Source organism: Euprymna scolopes, chromosome 18, assembly GCF_053919585.1.
Source record: "Euprymna scolopes isolate OS-2025 chromosome 18, ASM5391958v1, whole genome shotgun sequence".
In the NCBI taxonomy this organism is placed as follows: domain Eukaryota; kingdom Metazoa; phylum Mollusca; class Cephalopoda; order Sepiida; family Sepiolidae; genus Euprymna; species Euprymna scolopes.
Window position 1 is genome coordinate 71,361,254 of NC_136499.1, and position 27,459 is coordinate 71,388,712.

At 31.9% G+C, this 27,459-nt stretch overlaps 1 protein-coding gene across 9 annotated transcripts in view; it reads left to right on the forward strand.

Moving 5' to 3' along the window:
* Positions 1–27,459, forward strand: part of LOC145297652 (N-acetylated-alpha-linked acidic dipeptidase 2-like) — a 1,311,662-nt gene that overhangs the window by 1,061,846 nt on the left and 222,357 nt on the right. For all 9 annotated transcript variants that reach the window (XM_080143816.1, XM_080143810.1, XM_080143817.1 and 6 more), the window contains one exon: positions 19,731–19,857. In XM_080143816.1, the coding sequence (XP_079999942.1) occupies positions 19,731–19,857 (127 nt within the window). The remainder of the gene's footprint in view (positions 1–19,730; positions 19,858–27,459) is intronic.

A 27,459-nucleotide genomic window follows, 5' to 3' on the forward strand; every position in this document is an offset into this window, starting at 1 on the left:
GATAATTTTGTAGCTTAATCCTTAAGTCAACCATTTTTGGCTTAAAACCTATTGGTATATGAAAATTTACTGAATTACACGAACTCAGTATATTACATATAAGTCTATATATATATATATATATATATATATATATATATATATATATATATATATATATATATATATGAAATTTATTAATACAAACATTGATAACTACATATGTGCATACATGTTTCTGTAATCACTCGCGTTGGGGGATTACGTCTTCAGGCCAAGAATTATCGCCGAGAACTGATATTTCAAACAAAAACATTTTCTTATTTCGTTTACAAAGTTAGAATGTAACATGGGTGGGGGTTATGAGCGGGGAGAGGACAAGTGAGATCTTTGAAGATAATAAACATCTTTTTTATTTCCCTTTCTCTTTATCCAACCCATCTTTTGGTTTTTATGGCATAAGGTACTTGAGAATGTAGTATTTTTGTCTTGCGGTCTGTAAATTAAGAACATTCACATGGGCATTGAGTACTGACCGGTGCCGTTCAATCCACACACACATACACACACACACACACACTAGAAGCAAACATATGCTTATAGCTATACTCAGGAGCGTTGTATTTTACTCACACACACTCACACACACACGCACTGAAAACAGGCCATAACTATATCGACACAGGAATAAAATTAAAATAAATTAAATAAATAAATAAAACAAAACAAAACAAAACAAAATAAAAAACAAACAAACAAACCAAAAACAAAAATAAAACGCCGAAAGTTATCAAACCCCTCACGCATACATATATATAAATACACGTATATATACCCACACCTTGATACACCCGCGCCTATATACACATACACACACATATACACATAAATAGACATATAATGCTCACATACAGTTATAACATGTTTGCATCTCTACCTACATGCACAGTTATATCAATGCATGGACGTTCAAACACAGATATCCATGTACACACCTGGATACCATACATCATGACTGTTATTATATCAAAACTAATATTAATCCCCCTAACAATCCTAGTAATAATAATTCTTATAATATTGATCATACTAATGACACCACCAATACCAATAATAAGACTGTCGATTGGGAACCCCAAAACCTGTGGACCCCAACCGGACAGACGTCCCAACAAAATACAGATATACATACATATATATATATATATACACACACACACACACACACACACACCCATATACACATACATATATATACATATATATACATACACACACATACATATATACATACACATACACATAAAAACATATATATAAAACACACACACACATACACACACGCGCCCACCAGTATACACAGAACACATACACACACAGTCAGACCATCCGCAGGCGCAGACACACATCCCCATCCACACGTGTCCCCAAATTTCACAGACGTATACGAGACACATATACATATAGACACCAACATAGACTCATGCATCTACCCACATACATACACGCGCATGGACACACTGATACCCGCTCACACACAACGCATAAAAACACAGCAATACATGCACAAATGCAAAACCATTTTTTTTTTTTTTTTTTTTATAAGGTGTCCGTCTTTCTTCAGTAGTGTGGTAACCCCTTTATATATGAAACAGCGTACCACTCCAGTCCCTACGGCCGTATATATACATACACAACATACATGTATATATATACCCAGACACCCATACATTCTTGTAATATACATTATTACAATCATCGTATACGAGATAGCCTATTTTAATAATTCAGATATATATATATATATATATATATATATATATACATATATATATATACATACATATATATATATACATATACACTTAAATACATACACACATATACACACACATGCATACAGATACATACATAAATACACTTATACATACATATTTACACAAGATACAGACATATATATATATGTGTACACTGCCACCAAATGATACATCCAAAATAGAAACAGAAATGAACTCATTCACTACATAATTCTCCTTTCTATCCAACCCCACACGCAAAGTTATATTACCCGCCCCCACCCGCTTGTTATTTTTTCATAAGTTGTACGTTTTTTGTACTACGTAAAAATTTATAGTGAATTCAGGTTGAAGTCCATAGGTCTATCCCCATATTTAGTTAGCACTCTTTCGAGGGTTACACAGATATACATACGATATATAACGATATAACAATAATATATAACATGTTACAAAAAATCAGAGTATTTAGGTTATATAAACGGAGTATAAAGGCTTATATATTGTAGTACTTACCTTCATCTTTATTCATTCACCCTATTTCTTTATTACCTTTTCTTCTCTTTCACTTTTCATTTTTACTTTTTTTTATCTATTTATCTATTTATTTATTTATTATTATTTATTTTATTTTATTTTTTTATCTTTCTTTCCCTTTATTTTTTCTTTCTTTCTTTATTTTTTCAACCCACATATATATACATACAGATCATAAACACATACATGCCCACACCCAAACATATCCACATGCATACATTATTACGAGGTTCACCTAAACAATCTATTACTCGCTTGGTTCAAATATACTTTCATACAGGTATTTATTTAGGTTGGTAATATTATAACTGCTTGAGAAAGTAGAATATTAAGCGACTTATGTAATCCATACGGGTATGATCATAGTTACGATCTCACTTATCCTCTTTTTGGGGGGGGGTTACTGGATGGAGGAGAGTTGTACTCATAGTGGTTCTGATTTTCTAATTTAGAGTTCTTTAAGTGCATGTATTCTGAAATGTTTGCAGGATATAGCAGTTTCTTGTTTAATATTTAGTAGTTTATCCCTATCTTTAAACCTAGTTATTTCAAGTTTTTCTGATAAGCATAATGGACATGGTGAGTTTAATGAGTGGCAAGTATTGGCCCTTCTAATAATCTTCCATTCTATTCTAGGTGTTTTATTTTCTCTAACTAATTTCCAGTAGTATAATATAGTATATATATATATACATACATATATATATATATATATATATATATATATATATATATATATATATATATATATATATATATATACTTGTATTGTAAGTAAATGATAATAGATAAAAGATAACAGGGCCTCACATCAATGGGGATGGGGGCTGATACACAAAAAGTGAGTTTAGCCCTGAAGTGGTGTATATTCTCTTCTGATGACGCGACATTATCTGGAAAACGAAGTATAATACCCATCAATTAAAAACAGACTACAAACTAATTTATGAATTAAGTGACTAGAAAATGAAGGTGACAAAACGAATATATTTCTATCTTGATTATCCGACACTGATTGAAAGCTGAAAGGAAAAACTTCATATTGGAAAACATTAGAAAGCATCATTATATTCAAAACTACAATGTCTTGAATAAGACCTAATGTACAGACGAATCATCTTACTTTTCCCTTAAATTGTAAAATTTTTTATCTTTTTATTATCTTATTATTATATATATATACACACACATGCATATATATATATATATATATATATATATATATATATATATATATATATATATAAATTTAGTTGTTAAATTTAAATTCTGAAAATCAAAATATAGACACATATATTCGAGTTAAGAATTTATTGTTTGACAAAAGGATTATATAGAAGGGGTTATATTAATTTCCTTAATCATTGGATTGTCAATAATTGAAAAGCCATGGATTAAGGAAATTAATATAACCCCTTCTTATATATTTGTTTTTATGTAACTTATTTTTATTAAGCTATTCCGGTCAATGAACTAGGAGAAAATTTCGCATTACTTTCTATGTAAGAAGATATAGTGTCTGTACGTGTATGTTTTATTTACATTTACTTTATAATTCATTTACTCTGCATCGTCATGCCCAACTTTCATGACTTCACTAATCCATGAAGCCGTCTGAACAGAGAAAGAACAACGGAATAGGAAACTGAGCATCAGCAGAACCATGGTAACTCTAGGAATTATTTCCATCTGCTAATGGTAAGACTGCCTCAGATTATCCAAAGAGAATTGCGGTTCCACAGAAAATAAAAATTGCTAGATTTGCATTAGTCTCTGTCACTGTGGTTGACTGTCAATTCAAATCTTAGATTAAAAACACGAAAAACGCTCTTCTAAAAAAAATCATCTTATTTTATGTTTTACATAGTTTTTATTATTTAGAGTATTTTTTTCTTCTTATTTTTGCTTGAAATAACTTTTTTTTAGAAATAGTTGATTTCATGAAGATGATACTTTGTAGCATACAACTTTTTTTAATTCGTATTATTTGGACTATTCTGACTTATAGTTCACACCTGAGGTGTTATTCTCAAAACGTTTCAGCTAATGTAACCTCTAATCTTCTTTCAAGTGTGTGGAAGCCTTTCTAAAAATTCAGATGTCTCCAAATTTGTGAAATTTTGACATGTATTAGACATAAATTAATAAATATTTCACAAATTTCAGTTTCTCTAGAGTCTTTTTTAAGAATTGAAGGAGTTGGTCGTAATATGGGCACTGTGTCTCATTTTAAAATTCAAATACATCATTAGATTTGCATTGAATTTGATTCCTAGTTATTCGATACGAATTAAGCAAGATTATCAGAATTTCAATTTTTTTTGGATTTCTTAAACATTTGGAAATTCAAAATAATGTTCTAGATTTTAATCAAATTTAGAATAAGGATTCTAGATATTAATTTTAGTATCATTATATCTTGATTTTAACTTTCGTAAATGAACATAAAAGAGATGCAAAACTGTTTTGTTTGGAGGATTAATTTTACTCGTCCTGGGACGGGTATTCTTCCAATATACCTATACAATTGTGAAAAGTTTTAATTATGTGTGTGGGTTTATTTTAAATATTTCAATTAAACAAATATTTTTGTTTGAAAATATTAATGCAGTTTTGTGTCAGATTTTGAAAGTGTATCTCACTATGATTGCTTATAATAAAAAAAAACGTATCTATAAATTATTTTATCAGCTGAATCTATGAAGACTCGGAATATAAATCTATAATTCAGTATTTTTTTTTATAGATTGTATTTTCTGCATCCTTAAATTTGAAAATTACATTTTTCCAAATTTTCAGAACAACAAGAAACACATTTATCCTAAAATAAGTCAGACGTAAATTTAAGCATTTTTATTTTAAGCATTTCTTTTATATTTTCTCATAGTTTTGTTGAACATTAAAGGTAGGGCACAAATAAAACTATTTTTTCTTTTCTCGTTCTCTCTCGAGTAACGAAAGAAAGGAGGGAAAGGAAGTGAATGTTTTTTCAGCCACAAGTTCGTATTAAATATTGCTGCTTTTAGATCATTATTTAAAATGGGGCTTTTTTTTTTTAAATCTGCCTAGGCAGATAAAGTATATTTTGAAAGAAATTAAACCGAAATACGTTTATTTACAAGAATATTTAAAAACTAAATGCTGCATGCCCCTTTTAAATTATTTTTTAAATTTCATCTATTTATTGCATTTTTGTAGGATAAGGCAATTCTAACACACTCTTCTCCATGTATACTTGTTCGAATTTTTTCATTTCATACTTGACTTTTTTTTTACTTATCATTCACCATCCAACGAACAAGCTTATACATTTATTGGCACATTTTAGAGGCTTTACAAAAACCAAAGGTGAAAGGAAGAGGAGATAATCTAATAGTGTTTAAGTGCCCACTGATAAAAATCAACCCCAAATACGAAAATTGAAAATACACTACTCGGATTAATTTCTGATTGGCGAATCAAAACCACTTTTCATAAATCAATAACACAATTATTGGTAAATTCTAAATGTAGCTGATACCAGGTGAAACTTTTTATTGGTCCGCCAACAAAAGGAGGGTGGACCTGTAAATCCACCCTTGTCTGTTCGTCCATTCATTCGTTCGTCTGTCTGCACTTTTCTCAATAAGTATGCCTTGGAATTTTTTGAAATTTTGTACAAACATTAAACATAATATGAGTAAAAAAGTAACAGAACGGATTTTCCGGGAAAACTTCGGTTGCCCCCTTAAGGGTGCCTTTCTGGTTAAAATAGCTAAAATTGACAATTTTGTGCTTATTAAAAAAAATTGATGCCTTAGATTTTTATAAAACTTTCTTAAAAGTTATAACTAACTGATTTTTGGAACTATTTTACCATATTTGCCAAAATTTTCTGTATATGTCTGTTTAGCAGTTTTGTATGGTGCTGAACTCAAATTTAAATATTTTAAGGCCCTGGAGACTTTTGGGACTAAATGGGAAGGCAAGGAAGAAAATGATAGACTTAGTCATTTCTTATTTTGCATGGTGCAGAATTCAAATTTACAAACTGCACCAATTGTTCATTTTCACCAGGATTTGACATCCCGTTGGGACTTTGGAGCTAAATAGGAGGCGGTGGGGCAAATGCTAAACTTAGTCATTTTTTTATGCCTCGTTCACTATGCATTCACGCATGCATGCTTCACTTGTTATTTTTCTAAATTACTGAACAGGAAAAACCAACTGGGAAAATCCATAAGTCGTTTGAAAGAATAACATCATTGTCCAAGGAGAAAATTACCAACATAAAATACATTTCGACCGGCTTTGAAAAAGAAATTTTAATGTGGAAGTAGCATAAATAAAAAATATTCTTCCTGTATGCAACACTTAAGTGGTGAGTGAGTGGGGTTACTTTATCTTTACTTACCCTGAAACATTTTGTAATGGTATCTAAAAAACACAACAATTCTAAAATGGAAACGATGTTTTGTTAAAAGAAAAAGAGTTATCTAAAAAAAAAGGGGTGGAGGGGTCATTGTAGGGTGCTTATAATATTCTGTAATTTTAGAGTATCTAATTTGTTCTTTATTTATGTTATTTATTTATTTACTTCATTCTTTTAAGCTAAAGGATGTTAAGTGAATCATAAAGCGTTGTCATTTTTTGGAGAGGAGGAGTTTATGTATATATATATATATATATATATATATATATATATATATATATATATATATATATATATATGATAGCTTCCTTCTGTCTTGACAGACTAAGGATGCCTACTGTGTTCCTGTGCATAGAATTTTTATGGCAAGAATTGCACAATCTCCAATCACACCTCTCCTGAGTCAGCATTGTTAAATACCAGTGACAAATGGAGGTTCAGGACGACTGGAAACAATGCCAAGATAAGCAAAGGCCACATACAGTGCCTAGAATTCCTAAATGGTCGGCCATCTGGTATGAATCAGGCTCAATATTGCTTATCTTCGGTGATTTGATGAGAACAGGTCTGTCAATGTGATTATGCAAAATATATGCCATATATATATATATATATATATATATATATATATATATATATATATATATATATATATATATATATATTAAAGTCTGATTGATGAAGTTACTGGGTCGTTGATGCGATTCGGTAACCGAAACATGTGTAACTAAGCAGATAAAACGGTAATAAAATATATATATATATATATATATATATATACATATATATATATATATATATATACATATATATATATATACATATATATATATATATACACATATATATATATATATATATATATATATATATATATATATATATATATATATATATATATATATATATATATGCAGGTGAATCGATTCAAATAAACAGATGCAATAGCAATTAAATTTAATGAAGATGTATTCATTTTTCAAGGCAACTACTTTCAATTTAATTTTAGGATTAGTAATTTGTGAGAGAATTCCTACCCAACCACTTTGTAAAGATGTGTTATGTAATGTATGCACTTAAGAGAATGCTCAAATAAAGCAGTCTTGTGTCAGACTTGTGCAAGTGCAAACAAAAAATGAGACAATACGATATTGAGCTTTAAAATAGGATACGAATATAAAAGTCGAAGAATATACAAGTTAACTAATGAACAGATGTAAAGGTTACACATTAATTACTTGGATGCATACATAAAACAAAAATCAACATTAGAATCGCCTCTTTTCTCTCAAATACAAGAAAATATTTGTCTTACACAGTTTTTGGTGAAACACAAGTAAAGAAAGAAAGAAAGAAAGGCATAAGGACACAATGATAAAAATATAAATTGATGTTTTTTTGTTTTGTTTTTTTGTAATACCGATTTTTTGAGATTCTTGTGTCAAACTTGAGGAGCCTGTATTCAACAAGTTAAACTGGCCAACATCTGCTGATCAAAATGTTATTTCATTCTTGCAAATTTTGAATCCAGTCAATAATAGACATTTTTATAGTTTAAAACTGAAATTTTTATTTAAATGTAACCATATTTTTCTTTAAAAATACAAAATTGTACAAGTAGTAATATTCAGTGAAAATAAAGAATTCTTAATGGACAAATATTATTCTTCTAACACCTGAGCCCAAAAGTTAAGGAAATCCAATTTAGAATGTATTTTTTTTTATATCTAGAAAAATAAACTTATGAAATGAATGCAAGATATTTTATTCAATTTCAATTAGTTATTGATACAAAATTAAATGAACTGTCTGTTCGTGCACCATCGATTTGGAAACTACTGATTGGATTTCAACAAAACTTGGGATGTGGGTGCATTTCTTTTTCTTTGCGTGTATTTGAAACATGTTGGCCATACGGCAGTTGTCCACATTTATATATATTCTTTTGCATTATTTTTGTACTCTGCAAGATTTTCAAGTTACACTGGTTAGGCAGTAGATGGCAAACAAGGCAGTGTTTCATCGTATGGTCCCCCTTTCTAGGTTGACAGATGGATAGATCAGTTTTATAGTTCCTCCTTTCATTTCCTATCTTTCGTTCGTTATTTCTTTTTTTCTTTTAATTATTATTTGAATGTCAAGGCCTTCCATATCGTCTTTACAAGTTGCGTTTTTATGGTCATGATCCTGAGGATATGCAACATTTTATGACCGGGTCAACTTCAGCAAGAAACTTACAGCAGCAACAACGCATATTATCTTGACCGAAATTACATCTTATCATACCTTTATTTTTCTTTTCATGTCTTTGAAGCACGTGGTCATACAACAATTTTTCATATTTTTTTTTTTAACACAGTCCTTTGCATTATTGTCGTATTCTGCAAGATCTTTCAAGTTCATCAGTTGTGTAGTAGAGAGCAGACAAAGCAGTGTTGCATCGTATGCCCCTCCTTTCTAGGTTGACAGATGGATGGGTCAGTTTTGTAGCCCCATCTGATCATACCAACTTTTGATCACCTCATTCCTATTCTCAGGCAGTTCAGTGTTTTCCACTGGAGCCAAGGTGCTTCTGAACCAGGAGGAGGGCTTCAGAACTGGAGATTCCCATGTTACTAGTAGAAGAGAAGCATTCTTTGGTCATCTGGTTCACAGCTGTAGTTTAATCTCTTCCTGAGATGTTGTTAGGAGTTCAACATGGCTAAGAAAGTTTGAATCATTGAACTGTTGATCCATGAAAGAAACGGTGTTCATCACTGACAGCTTTTGTGATCTCTACTTGGTTGGCAACTTCCAGTCTCATTTCATTGTCAAGAATGCTTATCCTCTTTGGGAAAAATCAACACATGCCAAAAAAACTTTGAAGCAACAGTTTTTCATTTTTTTTTATGCAGTCCTTTGCATTATTGTCATATTCTGCAAATTTTAATCACTTCATTCCTGCTCTCAGGTAGTTCAGTGTTTTCCACTGGAGCCAGGGTGCTTCTGAACTGGGAAGGAGGGCCTCAGAAAGATGGAGGATTTTTATGTCAGTAGCAGGAGAAGGGTTCATTCTCTAGTCGTTTGGTTCACAGTTGTAGTGTGCTTTCTTTTCCTGGGATGAAATTACGGATTTGACATGACTAAAGAAGCTTCTCCTTGACTTTTGTTGCTGAACCGTTGGTTCACGTCCATGAAGATTTTTCTTGATATATATTTAGTGTTACACATATATGTGTATACCTTATCTATAAAATTCAATGTCTGTGTAATGTTTGTGTGTTCCCTGTAGAAAGAAAAGCCTGGCTTGAGGTACTTGCTTGTTTAGCTACAGTGATTAGCTGTGATACAGCGAAATAGTCTCTCTGTGGATTGCATACATATATATATATATATATATATATATATATTAATTATTTTTTAGAGGGAATTAGACCTAATGCACATTATATATAATGTGAAAAAATACACATATATTCAAAAAATTGTCTATTAAATATTTTGAATTTTTTCTATGTGGAAACTGAACTCTATCAATGTCATCCGAAATATTTTCTTTGTTTTTCTTTAGAATAGTCTATCTTTTCAAAATGGTACCAACTTCACTTCTTTTTAAAAAAAACTTTTTGCATGGGTGGTGATGGTGAGTTTGTTAATTTATCAAAATTCACTGATTTGCTTTATTTCTTATCTTTGTTTTTTTTTTATTTTCATTTCGGCTGTAATTGAAATATTGTAATGTTTACTTGTCCTTTACTCCAAAAAGTGTTCTATATCGTTTTTGTTGTTGTTGTTGTTGTTTTAATTTCACATTATTTTTTTTTTATCGTAGGAAATTAGATGTAAAAACGAAAACAAAAATCTATGTGTTAAATTCATATTTACTTCCAAACCATGCGTCTAGACAGAAGGTGTATTTTTTGATCGCAAACGTTTTCTCATTTTGATTGGCACCAAAAAGCAAATAACTTGGTCCATTTTTATACAGAAATTTTCCTCCGGAGAAATTAGAAGGAAAAGTATAAAAGACTTTGATAATAAAATATAAAAAATAGGAAAACTTGGCATTGTAGAATACCATTAGTCTTTGAATGACCCTGTGGCTCTGCCTATTCAAAATGTCTAAAATGCAAGTTAACTAATATAAAAAGACATTTAAAATGCCGTCTTGAGTTTTCGCACAAAGTCTTGTCTTTTTCTTTTACCTTCGATAAGCTATATATAACGATAATCGATTAGCATTGGAAGAAAATACAAGGAATCGAAGTTTGTGCCATTTTTTTTTTCATATATATAAACACTAGTTTATGCAACATATCCATAATCTTAAAACAGACAAACGTTAAGCAAGGAAAGCACATGGGAATCCGTAGGAACATGTATGCTTGAGTGCGTTCAATAAATGCAGACTTGTACGTTTGCTGCCAGTGAGCGATCAAGCGACATTTAAATTAAATAAAAGTCTTTTTGTACATGTTTATGTGTGTCTGATCTTCATCATTTAATCGTTGCTTTTTTTTTTATCGTCTAATGGCTATTTAACTCAGAACGAATAAAATGCATGCATGGAGACACAAGGAGACTTGTTGGCGGTTTTAAAGTTTTATTGGTGACAAATTCATCCACAAAAGGAGAGAGACCGAAAATTTCTACCTTATAAAATACTAGCCTGGGTGCACGGCGTTGCCCGGGTGTTTGGAGGTGTGTGTTGTGCAAAAAAAAAAAAAGTGGTAGTAGGCAGGCTCGAAACCGTACCACGAAGGAGGAAAAGAATGTGTGAAAAAAAACGTAACGTCTTTGCCGTTGCGCCCATTGCCACACCGAAAATAGCGGCTAAAAAAGCGAATCCACTCTGTATAAAAGTGCTTGATTGAGGGTGAAGGAAATGATGTTTTCAGCTAATTTTTCGATATTTGTCGTCAGAAGCGTCAAGCTTCAAAATGATACCGATCTCGTGAAAATCCATCGCCTCTATCGAAAGTTTTAGGCAGACATACATACATAAATGCATACATGATGATTGCAACGTCTTGTCAGACGAGTGCCACTCCCCCAGACACTGAAAGTTCATGAGCCCGAAAATGACATATAGTCCTGCCAGTGTATTTCACATGCTCAAGCAGACATGACACTAAAGACGGTCATTGTTATACATACATATATATACACGCACACACACATACATATGTACACATATCACACACATATATGCATGCGTACATACACAATACACAAAACGCACACATACATATATATACACACACACACACACATACAAACATAAACGGTCATTGGTATACATACATATAAATAATACATACATATAAATATATACATGCATGCATACATACATACATACATACATACATGTCTATAAGCATACGCTCATATATACCCATATACATACACAATGCATAATACACAAACATACATATACATACCCACATTTCATACATACACATATACATACATATACATCCACATATACAAATACATACATACATATACGTACACATATGCACATATATATACATACACTTACCTACATATACATACACATCCATATATATGCATTCATACACATACACACATACATGCACACATACACATACATATACATACACACATGCATACATACACATACATGCATATACACACATACATGCATACAAACATATATAAATGTATATATGTACACACACAAACATATATACACATAGACACACATATACACATAGATATAAATACATATAAACTCACATGTACATATATAAATATACACACACACATACATATATAAATATACATACACAGATACATATAATGATGGCAGATTAATTGTTACATGCATCCAGCATTACAGGTGTACACACGTCACAGCTTTTTATCGCCACAGGACTTTTTATTATTTTTTTTTTTATAATAGACAAATGCCTGAGGGAGTATCCATACAAAGATGATGTTACAGAGTTTTAGCTTTGTACGACAGCTAAATCTCTCTCTCGGTTCAAAATGTTGACATCCAGCAACAAGCAAGAGCAAGATAGCTAGCAACAAGTCAAACTGCAGACCAGCTTAATGCGGGTACTGGTCTCCCGCTTTGTTTTGTTTTTTTAAATAAAAAGTTTGGTTGAGACAGACACTTTTGGAATGGTAACTGACGATGATATAAACAAATTCACACATTTTTTCACATACATACATTTAAACAGACAGGTGAAATTTATATTAAAGAAGATAAGCTAAAATTAATTTCTTTTTATTTATTTTCCTTACTTAATCAGAAATGGGTTGACAAACGGACAGTCCCAAGAAGATTCACTCAAATCATTATATTATGTGGAGACATCTTGTCTCTTGGCTTCTGCAAACTGTTCACAACTTTCTTCCAACTCCTAAATACAAGATCATTTCTTATGTAATTGACACTTGCATCTAGTGCGCCCTGTCTAGAAAACTGACCTTTTGAACCTTCGTATACATCACACTAAGTGCACTGAGTTCATCTCCATTTGCCACCAGGCCGTCCTGACATGCACTTAATGAAACACTCTCGAAAGTCATACTAGTTGACTTTATCTACCGGCATAGGGTTCAAATATATGCCATTTATACCCACTCCTTGAGTGGTAGTAATACAATACTTGTGTGTATCAATTTCAATTTTTAGCTAGCTTCTATTACTTCATAGCTATCATGAAGAAGTGTGTGTGTGTGTGTGTGTGTGTGTGTGTGTGTGTGTGTGTGTGTGTGTGTGTGTGTGTCTGATCACGAATAGGCTCCTATATGGTTGACTATTTTAAAAAACTGATTATATATAATGATAGAAGATGTATCAAGACACAGGAATGGGTATGTTTGATCTGGCAAAACGGTGGTTCATTAAAATTACTTTATAGCTATCATGAAGAAAAATATTTGTGAAATTTTGTGGTAAAAAAATATGCTACTTAGAGAGAAGGATATTTGTAGTTTGCTTGAAACATTGTGCATAGTGTGAAAGAAGTTGTGTCCGAAGGCTATGACAACGCAGTCTTGTAGAAAAATATCATTAGATATGAAACAACATAAAAATAATAATGATAATATTGAAAGATTTCAATTATTTTCAATTATCAAATATTTACTTACCAACATAATGTGTCGAACCAGGATGTGGTTTTATGTTCTCAAATTTTCGAGGTATACCTCATCTTCAGAAAGAAGAAAAATTAAAAATATGTGTAACCACTCAGTGGAGGCATGTTTATGCGGGGAGTCAGAAATAGTAGAATCGCTACTTTGTATTTGTATGGGAGAGTAAGTAACTACAATGAATGTAGCTGTCCAATTCCAACCATCATCTTCAATCCTCAAGGTGTGTTTCAGCATCCAACTGGCAAATTTAGTAATTCTTATCCTCGAATGATTTTTGAGCCTTGATAAAAAATATGTATTGTTTTTATTGGCAAAAAGAACATTAGAAATTGCGTGATTGGAAAATATTGAAAACATTAGAAAACCAAGCATATTTTTTAATAAATGAATGTATTTAAAGTCAACTAAATTTCAACATTTATACGTCCTCCGCAGGACGAAAACCATTTTTTTCTTCTCTTCTTATTTTTATATAGCCCGTTGTCATGTTTATATGAATTCATTAAAAGAAAACCATTTTGTTTTTGGGTTCCAATCTTTTTAAAATTAAAAATTATGTTTTTAAGTAAAATTGATTTGCTTTTAAGAAATACCCAATACTGTTTATGTTTACTTGTTTCTGGGTTATCAAAGTAAGATCACTTAGTTTGAAAAAATACTTATGCGATATTTGTTCATGTTATTATGCTATATTGATTTCTTTAAATTTATAAAACATCTAATTAAAAAGTTAGGCCTTTATCACATCAGTATCAGAGTTTGTATGTCACATAGATCTAAGACCTATGTGACATACAAATTCTGATACTGATACGACAAAGCCTACTGCTTTAGTAAGGTGTACTCTGCCCATTTCTTTTTGTTCAACCAATCGCATGTTTCTATTTATATACAGACGGACAAACTCCAAAAACACCATAATATTTTAATGATATATGTATGCATATATGTAAGATTTTTTCGATACTTTTTTGTGACCAAAAGCGGAGGTCCGCTTGAAATATAAAAAATAACAATAAAAATATTAAATATCAAAAGTAACATCGTTTTTCATGCTTCAAAACATCCTCATAACCTTTAAATATATATATATATATATATATATATATATATATATATATATATATATATATATATATATATATATGTGCATGTATATATGTATATATACATACATACATATATATATATATACTAGCAGTTCCACCCGGCTTTTCTCGGGCCTTATGTACTGTTCATAACTTTACATGCATATGTATATATTAAAAAGTGTGAATATGTACGGTAATGCCTTTCTGTAATAGCTTCCTTAACTACTATAGAGAAAAGTTGGTAAAGAACGCAGATGTCAAATTTTTTTTAACTTTGACCCCAATTTTGATCCCTTAATATTGATTGTTTTGGGCTCAAATCAAATTAAAATGTTTGACTCATGTCCAAGTAATCTACATCTAAAATTTCAAGTGTTTAGACCCAAAATTGACGGAGGAGTTTGGTAGAGTCTGCAAAAGTCAACTCTGTAAACTTTGACCTCTTGCCAGCCAAATCTTCGCCCAAAAACTGATTAAAAAGCTTGCTGCATGTCTGAATACCCTTTATGTAAAATTTCAAATGTTTAGACCAAAAATTGGTTAAGTAATTTGGTAGAAACCGCAGAGGTCAATATTTTTAAACTTTGACCCCAATTATGACCCTTCAAACTTGATTGATTTGGGCTCAAATCAAGTTATTAAGTTAGATCCATATCCCAGTAACCTATATCTAAAATTTCAAGTGTTTAGACCCAAAATTGGCGGAGGAGTTTGGTAGAGTTCTCAACGGTCAAATCGTTGAACTTTGACCTCTTAACAGCCAAATTTCTGGCCGAAAAGCAATTAAAAAGATTTTCTCAAATCTTAATACCCCTTATGTCAAATGTCGAGTCTGTAGACCGAAAATTGGGAGAGTTATTTGGTAGGGAAATGTACACAGACAGACAGACAGACAGACACACGCACAGACATTTTCACTTTTATAGATATACTAGCATGGGTGCCCGATGTTGCCCGGGTGTTTGGAGGTGTGTGTTGAGCAAATAAAAAAATAAAAAATTGGTAGTAGGAAGGCAGGCTCTAACCCATACCGCGAAGGAAGAAAAGAATGGGAAAAAAACGTGACGTCTTTGCTGTTATGACCACTGCCAAACCGGAAGTGACGTAGGTTTAAATTAAGGCTAGACAATCGAAAAGAGGGGATGACTTTCGAAAATATCGGCGAAAAAAGCGACCCCTCCCTGCTGATAAGTGCCCAGTTGAGGGTGAAGAAATTAATGTTTTTAGCCAATTTTTTGTCGTCTGAAGAGTCGAGCTTCAAAACGATATTGATCTTGTGAAAATCCGTCGCCTCTGTCGAAAGTTTTAGGCAGACATGCAAACATACATACGTACATACATTTATATATTGGTAACTCAGATTTTCGACCCAAACTGATTAAAAAGCTTGCCTCTGAATACTCTTTATGTAAAATTTCAAATGTTTAGACCAAAAATTGTCTGAGTAATTTGGTAGAAACCGCAAAGGCTCAAATCAAATTAAAATTTTTTACCCATGTCCAAGGAACCTATATCTAAAATTTCTATTGTTTATACTCAAAATTGGCGAAGGAGTTTGGTAGAGTTCTTAAAAGTCAAATCGTTGAACTTTGACCCCTTAACAGACAAATTTCTGGCCGAAAATGGATTACGAAGATTTTCCCAAATCTCAGTATTCTGTATATCAAATTTCGAGTCTGTAGACTGAAAATTGACAGAGTTATTGCGTAGGGAAATATATACAGACAGACACACAGACACACACACGGACACTTTCATTTATATATATATATATATATATATATTATATATATATATATATATATATATATATATATATATATATAGAGAGAGAGAGAGAGAGAGAGAGAGAGAGAGGACAGATAGACAGAGAGGATGAAAGAGAAATAGATAGATATGAGGCTATTAAGGCTGTTCAGAACTTTTGTTATCTTGGTGATACTATTGAAGTAGAGGAATAGAATGTTGCTAGTGTGAGTGCAAGAGATAGGAGTGGATGGAGTAAACTCAGAGTACTTCTACCATTACTAACCAGCAGAGCACTACCACTATCAACCAACAGAAAAGTCTATCAGGATAATGTATACAGAATAATGAGATAAAAGTTAAAGTGTTGCCGGGTTGTTAGCACATGCATTATATGAGGAGAAATGATATAAGCTTGATACAATGGATGTGTAATGAATCTTAGATAAGCTTAGATCTGATGACCTCAGAGGAAGATTAAATCTGGACAATATTGGAAGATTGTGTGCTGAACAGCTGAATTCGTTTGCATGGCTCTGTTGAAAGAATGGATAAGATTTCTTGTGTTAGTAGATGTATAACAGTTTAGGCAGCAGGTTCAATTGGAAGAAGACGAAGAAAAATATGGGATGAAGTAATAAGGATGAACTAAAGAAAAAAGAGGGGTAAATAAAGACTTGATCAAAGATAGATTAGTTTGAAAGTCAATTTCTAAAAGCTGTCCAACACATGTCATTATTAACAATAAACGATGACACCATGTACCAAGGAATACGTTAAATTTTATTTAAACATGGCTAAGACTTTAAAAGAAAGCAAAGCAAAAGTGAGAGATAGAAACTTTACGGTCACAAACATTGTTAATCTAACGAAAAGTCTAGTCTTATTTAGCAGACACATACATATATATCTATACTCTTATGATTTTTTTTTTTGCATTGATATTCATATTAAAACCCTTTTTCTATTTATTTAATATGAGCGGGGGTACCCAGCATTGCCCGGGTGAGAAACACGGGGCAGGGAGGGGTAAAAAAAAGTTTCGATATGTAGGTAGGATTGGCTTCTTTTTTTATACGAAAAAGCTTAATAATGCACATGCGGCGATTGTAAGCAATAGCTATTCAGCAGTTAACATTTTCTGCGGAACAGTTTTTAATGAGATCAATAATCAGGTTTGTTTGTTTTTACCTAATTTTGAGGAAAACCAGCTCCCTGTTTATTAGGGGGAGTGTCTCATCTTGAAATGAAAGCAACTGTTTGATATGACGAAGCCGACATTGACCAAACGTTACATCGCTTTCTAGAGACCACTGGCCGTGGGCCAGGGTATTCCTTTGCTCCCTCACCACGCAAATTAGGCACAAGGCCGATTTTTAATGTGAGGAGTGAAGGGGAAATGGGGACCAACTCCCCGGGGAGTAGGGGAGCTGGATAGTGACAATTGGTATGAAGGATTTCCCCTGCATTGACCAAGGTCTTATATGTGGGGTTGCTCCCACATATGGTCTTTGCTTGTAGTATCTGCCGGAACAGATACTATACTTTGATCCCGGCCCGAAGGCCAAGAACAACACACTGGCCATGGGCCAGTGATTTGAATTTGAGTTTCGCTTTTTTATATCGAAAAACGAAAGCAACACGTGTCAATCCGAAAATGTTGAATATTTAACGTTTCAAAGTCGGAAAAATTAAATAGAGAGGCGACCCCCCTTGTTAAGTCATAGATATTATCATTTAGACGTGATATAAAATGTTTTAAAAATGAGCGACGGCCTCGAGAATCCGCCGAAAAAAAAACCTTTTGAAGACATACAGAAAAAGCATACATACATACATACACACATTTTTGCTTTTATATATATAGGTTATTAGTTATCATTAAGATTAAGATTAAGCCTCTAGGACACATGCATGTTCACCTTTATTGTATAGATTACAAGCCTATTTGCTCTTTGTTACATATTTATTTATACCATGCATAGGAACTACTGCATGTATGTTTTTTGATATTTATTGCATTAAGTAGTCTACACCATCCATCAAAAATGACAAAATTATGTTTTACATACAACACTCACTGTTTATGAAGATATATTACTAAAAAATGAATACAACATCATCGAATTATTATGTTAGTAATTAAAACCTAATTATTATCATTTCTGAAAGCCTACATAAAAAAAGGTGACGCATAGTTGATTTTTTATTTATAGTGTAGGATTTCTCTCAAAATTCATTTTTGTAGTGGGAGATGGTCATCTGAGGATCTCTCTTCCCCCAGGCTTTTTATTTTTCTGTTTTGATGGGTGATGTCATCTACGGCCATAGTTATTATTAACTATTATAAATTAATAATATATAATATATTTAATATTAATAAATAAATTAACTATATAAATATTAATTTACTTGTCCGTACGTCCAGTGTCACAAAAAAAACATCATCATCATCATCGCAAACATTATATAATGAGAAACCAACTACCTCCCTTTATAGTCGTTCTTTATCAGTTAAATATTATTAAAACCATTTCCTTCAAAATTTTCAAAAAGAAAAACATGGCTGTCTGTTTCAGGTTTCAAATTGGCTATTTTATTTTATTTTATAATTAAAAAAAAAAACTCATGTTGAGAGAAGACTGTCAGTTTTTTTTTATATTATTATAGTTTTTTTTATATTATTATAGTTTCTTTTAAAATTTAAAAAAATGTGCAAGTGAATTGACATCTGTTCCTTTATAATTTACATTAAAATTATTCAGAAATAAAAAAGAAAACAAATAATGTGTTCTGTGTTGAATTTTCGTTGAAAAAAGTTTAAATTTTTTTTAAATCAATTCTTTTTAGCTTTAAAAGGTTAAAAAAAGAATTTGCTAAAAATTGTTTTAAATTCGTCGTTATTTGTTTTATTTTTTATTCATTTTATTTATAATGTGTTTAAAAATTTCCTAATACCGTGGAATCTCCACGGGTTCTGCTAGTTATTATTATTATTATTATTATTATTATTATTATTATTATTATTATTATTATTATTATTATCTTTTCTAGGGCTGTACCAAATCTTGTTGTTATACAAGAGGGAAACAAGACTATTTTCACATCTCATTACAACTGGTCAAACGAACACGTGGAATATGCACCTTTCAATGGATACGCACCTGCTGGAACAGTTAAAGTGAGTTCTTTGTTTCACCTATACACATTTGGTTACAGAAATATATATATATATATATATATACATATATATATATATATATATATATATATATATATATGAAAGTCTTTCAACTTTCAAACGATTCAAAATATCTTTATTACCAAGGCCCTTCATGGGAAAGCACCCTGTTTTGTAAGTCAGTACATTGTTTTGCAGTTGCCATACCAGTTTGTTCCCCGCTTCATACTGAATATTGATATAACAAGTACTATAATATTAATGTTCTTGTAGGGATCGTCAGTCGTTTGTTGTGAGAACAGGGTCAGGGATTTGCAGACAAAAAGTCATTTTATAATAATTCTCCAGGTGTGTTGATTAGACACCATTGCCATCAAAACAAAACGTTAGTTGTCTGGATACTAGATATCTCTCTCTCATATATATATATATATATATATATATATATATATATATATATATATATATATATATATATATATACATACAAGAACCCAAGTTTGCCCAGCTGGGCAAAATTGAGTCTTTGTACCGGAAAAATATCCAGTAAATAAAATGGTTAGTAAATCGTTATTCTTTTTTTGGATTTTTTTTTTTTTTTTTTTTATTTTTGCATTTCCATACACCAAACATGGATATAAATATCACTAAAACATCTGCTGGGTCATAAGCTTCATTTCGGTACCTTACTTGCGAGGGTGGGTTGCCTATAGGCTGAGATAATCCGTGTCACACACACACACATACACACAGTAGGAAAATTTATAATAAATTTTGATTTCCCAGGGCTATACTTCCTCCCTCTATCCACTACGGACCATTTCAATTCAAAATCTTTATTGTTTCTATTAAGTTCCATGGCCCAATCCCCTAATACAGTTGTATTCCTCCTTTTATAAAATTTGTCCTTTTTTTCCTTCTTTCTTAGAACTATGTTTTAATTAAGAGCACAAAGAAGGCCAAATTTGACCATAAGAAGGCCAATATGTCAAACTTTAGAAAGGCCAAATTATAAAAGCAATAACGGGTATAATTTTAGGCAAATGAAAAGTGATGAAAAAATAAGAAAAATTAAATGTTTTCTGGTTTTATTCCAATCTTTGGGTCTAATAATGTGTTTTATATAAAAATAAAGTTTTTATAATTTATTTGTGTCAACACACGAAAACAAAACAAAATAAATATCATTGTGTATGGGTTGAAAGCAGTTGACACAATAAGTAACATGATTGAGGCCAAGGTAAGCGTAGGAAAATATAAGTGTAAGTATTATATAAGTAAGTGTTATTGTCCACAGTAACAGTAAATGTTTAAAAAAAATAAGAAAAATATCATAAAAAACGCAAAAAAAAAACCCCAGAAAACAAAACAAAAAAGAAAATAGCATCTTGTAAGAGTTGAAAAGACGCTTCAAAATCAAAAAATAAATAATGGTACCCATGTGTTCGTTTATGTATGAAGAAGTGGACTCTGGAATAATAGAATTGGCCGGTCTCAACCAATCAGATGGGGCAGATTTTGAGAAAGGGAGAATTTATTATTTTTTAATCGGGTAATGGAAAGATTATGTTATCTGTATGAAGCTAATAACCAGTTATGATGGGTGCAATGTAAGTATTGTAGGAAAATGTAGAATAGGTCCCGGTGTCAACTGATAACAGTGAGAGGACTAAATATTTAGAGAGAGAAATAGCGACTCTTTCCTCTAGATGTCGTGATTGTTATGGTGTTGCTCCTAGGATGCAATGTAGCATTTTAGTATAACGACTTAATCTGTCAATAATTGTAGTAGAAAATTACATAGTAGGCTAGACCTAATGAATTAGTCACTTGACATAAGTTCTGAGTTCATTGTGATCACATTTTTATGATATAGGCCGGTGCATCAAATTATAGTTAGATGATTTTGTAATCCTTTGCTAAGTCGTTTCCTTTATATATCCGATTGAAACAAAGCATATTTTATCAAATCCCTTTGGATTCCTGCTGTTTGAACAATACATACACTTGCATTTAGGCGCTCTTTTAATCCTTCTCAAGGTCTCTATATTGAAACATGTTTCACAATGTCCATTTGGCTCTTTCACAATACTGGAAGACTGGAATCATCATCATTTCTTTTTTGGTCATCTCTGTGAGTTGACTTAGACGTACGACATGCAGGTTGATATGCCACAGATTCATATTATAGGTTGGTTAATGAGATGCGGTGCTTTTTGAATGTCCGCTGTAAGCGCCAATGTATAGAATGATTCTATGAAAATCTTTTAATCGCACATGGCTTTTGTTTTCCCCAGCCAATACTGTTCTATTCCACCTCCCTTGAATTACCCACTATCATTATAATCTTTTTCCTCCTTTTCACTTGGGGGGGGGGAGATCACAAGAGAGGGAGAGAGAGATGGGTCGAGGTTTCTCTGTCTGGTCTGTTTCGGCTATTACGTTAGTTTGTGGGCGGATGGAGAAGTGGGGTATCAACTGACTGTCTAGTAACTCTAAAAGGGGCATCGTTTGACTCTTTTTGCATTATGGCTACACTATGATTTTACATCACATTGCACTGGAGCTGAGTTAATCAACATCTGTTTCTGTAAGGTTATTTTCATCACGCAAATTATATGCTAAAATATTCCTTAATTTTGAGATTGTGTTATGTTTTAAAAAATTTCATTTTTTTTAATAACAATCACTCCAGACAAGGCATGAAGTCATTTGATATACGGAGTTAAAAAATATTACTTCAAGGTCAAAAACTAGCAACAATAAGTGTTTGATACATAAATTCCGACCCAGTAAACACCAATTCTTCCCCCTTGTCAGAGATATTATCAAGTCTGCTGCAAAGAAGATGGAATATCTTTACCGGGTGGTAAACTTTTCACACTTGCCAATATCCTATATCTTTATAAAACCACCATTCACCTGTGTATGGCGTATTGTTGCCACATTCTGGTTGGTGCACTAATCACTAGTTTCTCCCTCTTAGATGAATACAAAAAAGAAAGAGTCTCTAACCTAATTGGTCTTGCACTGTTTACAAAGTTCTATTGCCTTGCATCCTCACGAGGGAAGAGTAAGATATCAGATTGATTTATAATAGGGCAAAGATCCAGCTCCCCAAAAAGTTCTGCACTGGGATACAAAGAAAAAGAAAGAGCATGTCAGCAACTCTGAATTCCACCTTTGTATGTAGCACTACGTGAGAAGCATCTCCACTGATTTGGTCATGTCAAGCACAATGGTGGGTGGATAAAAAAGCCTGTGTCATGGAAGTTGATGGCTTGTCTGGCATTAGCCACCCATGCAATATCCTGGTTGCAACTATCAAGGAAGACTTGAAAGCTTAACTTCATGAGGGGATACCTGAATCAAACTAAATAGCAGCTAAAAAAAAAAAGGCAGTCCTGTGCAAGCTATGGAAACCTGTCTGCAACAGTCAGCCAGTGTTCTCTCCCTTGACTGAGTAGAGAACAGTTACAAAACATGCAAATATGTAATGTGAACAAACATCTTGCTGCACAACTCCCCACTTAGGAATTCCACTATAAATCTGGCCCCTAATCATAGAACCCCTTACGCCTCAGTGGAAATATGCCTTATTTGGGGTGAAATAAAGTTAAAAATAAAAACATATCCGTCATTATTTATTTTTGTTTTTAATTTATTTTTCAAAATCAAACAAAAATGTTTTTTATATACTTTATATATTATATTTCTCTTAGTCTGTTTGTCTGACTGTCCATTTCACTTTCTCTTAGAAACTACTGAGCCGATTTGGCTGAAATTTTGTATTGCCCTTTGTTAAGAAAAGGTGCAGTAAACTAAGTATTATTGTATTTGTTTGATAGTTGAGGATTAATAGGGATTAATCCACATTTACTCTAGAATTTTTCTATAGTATTCTATATACACTAATACCACATTTATGCTAGAAGTTTTGTCGGAAACTACTAGACCGATCTGGCTGACATTTTGTATCGACCTTTGTTATGATAAGATGCAATGGAGTAGTATTGTTCGATGTACAGTTAAGGATTAATAAGGAATTGTCACCATAATATTACATGTACTCAGAAACTACTGAACCGATCTGGTTGAAATTCTGTATAGACCTTTGTTATTATAAGGTGCGTCGAATTAAATATTATAGTATCAGTTCGGTGCACAATTAGATATTAATATTTAATGCATAAAATAAACATGAATTCAAACATATTCAGGTATCCATTTAGCATAAAGCACATATTCTCAGTCAATGAGCTATAAATTTTGCCCATTTTTAGCTAACTAGTTTATTAGGTTGGTGAAAAAATAATGTCGTTTTTTATCATATATATATATATATGTATATATATATATATATATATATATATATATATATATATAGACGACCCATGTAGATTATGTCTTCATGAAAAATTTGCTATCCTGTACTTTAAAGAACCCCAACATCTATTAAACTGTAGAAGAGAAATAGAAAATAACTGTGTTCACAAAATAAAATTTACTCTAGGATAGCGATACAAAATAGTTTTAAAACCAACAAAAACAATAGAAAATAAACAAATAAATAAATTAAATAAACATGAATATACATAAACGATCACAAATATATGTATGTATATGTATATATATATATATATATATATATATATATATATATATATATATGTGTGTATATATATGTATGTACACATATATATATTTATATATAAACTAACAATAAAAAAGAAACACTAAGCTAGTTTTAAAACAGATCCTTTGTCCGATAAAATGCATGCCCATTGGCTGATAGGAAGAGGCTTGGTGGATACTAGAAAGCTGATTGGCTAACTAAAATCTCAATAGAAGAGGAGCATATAAAAACGATAAACAACCACAGAATTCGCGCATAAGCCTGAGGAGTCCTAGAGTGGATGAAACGCCGAATATTCAGTGTAGCTTAATCGCCATATATATTTTATAAATTACTATATAAATTACTATATATATATATATATATATATATATATATATATATATATATATATATATATATATATATATATATATACAGGGTGACCCGAAAAAACAAAAATAGTTTTTTTTTATATTCTTCTAAACATGCTTATTAGATTGTTTGATATTCAAGATGCAAAACAAATGTTATTCAATTTATTTATGTTGTTACAAGCTTAAATCCCCGGCAGGTGTCCAATTTTAATTAAATATAAACACACACACACATGTTGTTGACATTTAAAAACGTATAGATGTCTGGATTTTTTCTCAGCATTATTAAATTCTCTTATGCAGGATGTACTGCCAAGAAAACTCATGAAGCTAGCGCCTTTGTGCAAGACTATTACACGAACAAAACAAACATAAAACTATTAAATTGATCTTCAAAACAGGATACAAAGTTTATTAATTTTTCGATTCAGTGCCTCCGTTTAGTCTCAAAAGACAAAGGATACTCCCTGTAGGGGCAGCTGCGTGTGTAATTGTGAGGCAAGGATTGCGCAATCACCAACGACACCTCTCCTGAATCGGCATTGTTTGAGTCCAGTGGCAAGGAGAAGTCCAGAATGGCTGGAAACAATGCCAAGACAAGCAGAGAGCACATACAGCACCTGGAAGTCCCAATTGGTCACCCATTTAGTTCTTACCAGGTTCAACGTTGCTTAACTTTGTTAAGTCGAGATTATGTTTTGGGCCCCTTTTATGCTATAAAAATGTTTACAAGTTTATGCTTGTCAGTTGGAGCCGACTTCTCTGACCTACATTACATCCAAAACAATGATAACCCATGTCCGGAATAAGGTTTAACGAAATGGCTAACCAACTGCAATTCTACCATCGAAGGCAGACCAAGTTTAGACCTGAAAGCTTAGGTAGTCCTCCTTGATTGTTTTTGTTTAGGTTCTTAGCTGTCCATGGATATGCTTACATAACAAAGGAATACGCCATGAATTAAGACATTGTTGCAATCATACAAATGGCAGAGTTGAGGTGTTAACAAAGAACAGCAGTTAGAACATGGCAGTCATTCTTTAAGAATTTCAACTTCCGCCATTTTTGACTCACAACCATAGAGAAGGATCAACCAAGTGACAGATTGGTAGATATGGAACGTTGAATCGAAACTATTTAATGAATTTTTTAAAACTCACATTTACATCTTTAAATCTGTCTGATTGCAACGTCTTCTGATTCGTATTGATCTCTGTCTATTGATTAACGTCATATAAAAAAGTTCCCAATGCCAAATTTGCATTTTATAAATTCCCCCAACAAACTGCATCCCAATAATCCTTCGATTAAAAAAAAAAAAAAAAATAATAATAATAATAATAATAATAATAAATCGAAGGATTATTGGAACGCAGTTGGTTAGGGATTTTGTCAACTGCAATTTTGACATTAGAAACTTTTTCTATGACGTCAATCTATGGACAATGTAATATGAATCAGAAGGCGTTGTTGCAATCAAACAGATTTAAAGATGTAAATGTGAGAGTTTTTTAAAAAAAAAACTTTATTAGATAGTTTTTTGTGTAACCTCATTCATGCTTTAGCTCAAACTAACCATTCCCTTGACTTATTATACAATCATCCTGTGCCCTATTATTTTTAAATCGTCAAATTTTTAAAATGGCAAATAGAAATTGAAGGATATCAAACCAAGAACAAATATATATAGAAACAAAGATCAATCAAAATTACAATTTTATTGCGTCTTTTTGTTGAGGTGGCCTTTGCTTTGATTATGTATTCACAGGCTAAAATAAATAAATGACTTGAAGCATGTGGTGCAATTGTGAAAAAGTGGCATGTTCATTTTAACATGTCTAAAAGCAAGAATCTCTTCTTTTAATGCCAACGTTCAGATCCTCATTTTGCCTCAGTTGAAATGAATTCTCTCTCTCTCTCTCTCTCTCTCTCTCTCTCTCTCTCTCTCTCTCTCTCTCTCTCTCTCTCTCTCTCTCTCTCAGTAGGTCATTTTCTTTGATAAGCTTCTCGACCTGAAATAAAAGACCTACACTAAATTTATTGCTGGAAAAATGGTTGGATCATTCTATTGCTGACTCTTGTTGCTATCCTCGATTTGTATAAGAGACGGATACATCTTAAGATGCAATAGTGTTACCAAATCATGGGGAGATACCACTTGGAGCACTCTTTCTACCATTGAGTACAAAATCAACTTCAAAATCTAATGAAAGCGGTCCTCTTCTCTTCCTACATCCCCTTTCTCACAAAAGAGATGTTACTAGTTTTTTACTAGTCTATCATTAGTTCTAAAGTCGAGCTGCTTCCTTGCTGACTACAACATAGTTGTCTTCAAGTTCTATGTTTACAAATACTTGTCGATCCGTTCTCTTAAATAATCAAATTCCACTCATCATCACCAATCCTCTCATAATATTGTCCATCATCTAACTGACAATCTCATTAAACCTCATCCTCAAATGGCTTTTGGCCTTGATGAGTGATAACTTTAGGAAAAACTGTCTAGATTTAATCTACCTCTGGGATCATGAGATTTAATTCTGTCTTTAAAATTCACATTACATATCTATCGGGTATCATTTCTCTCCATGCATTGCATGTTCTCAACTG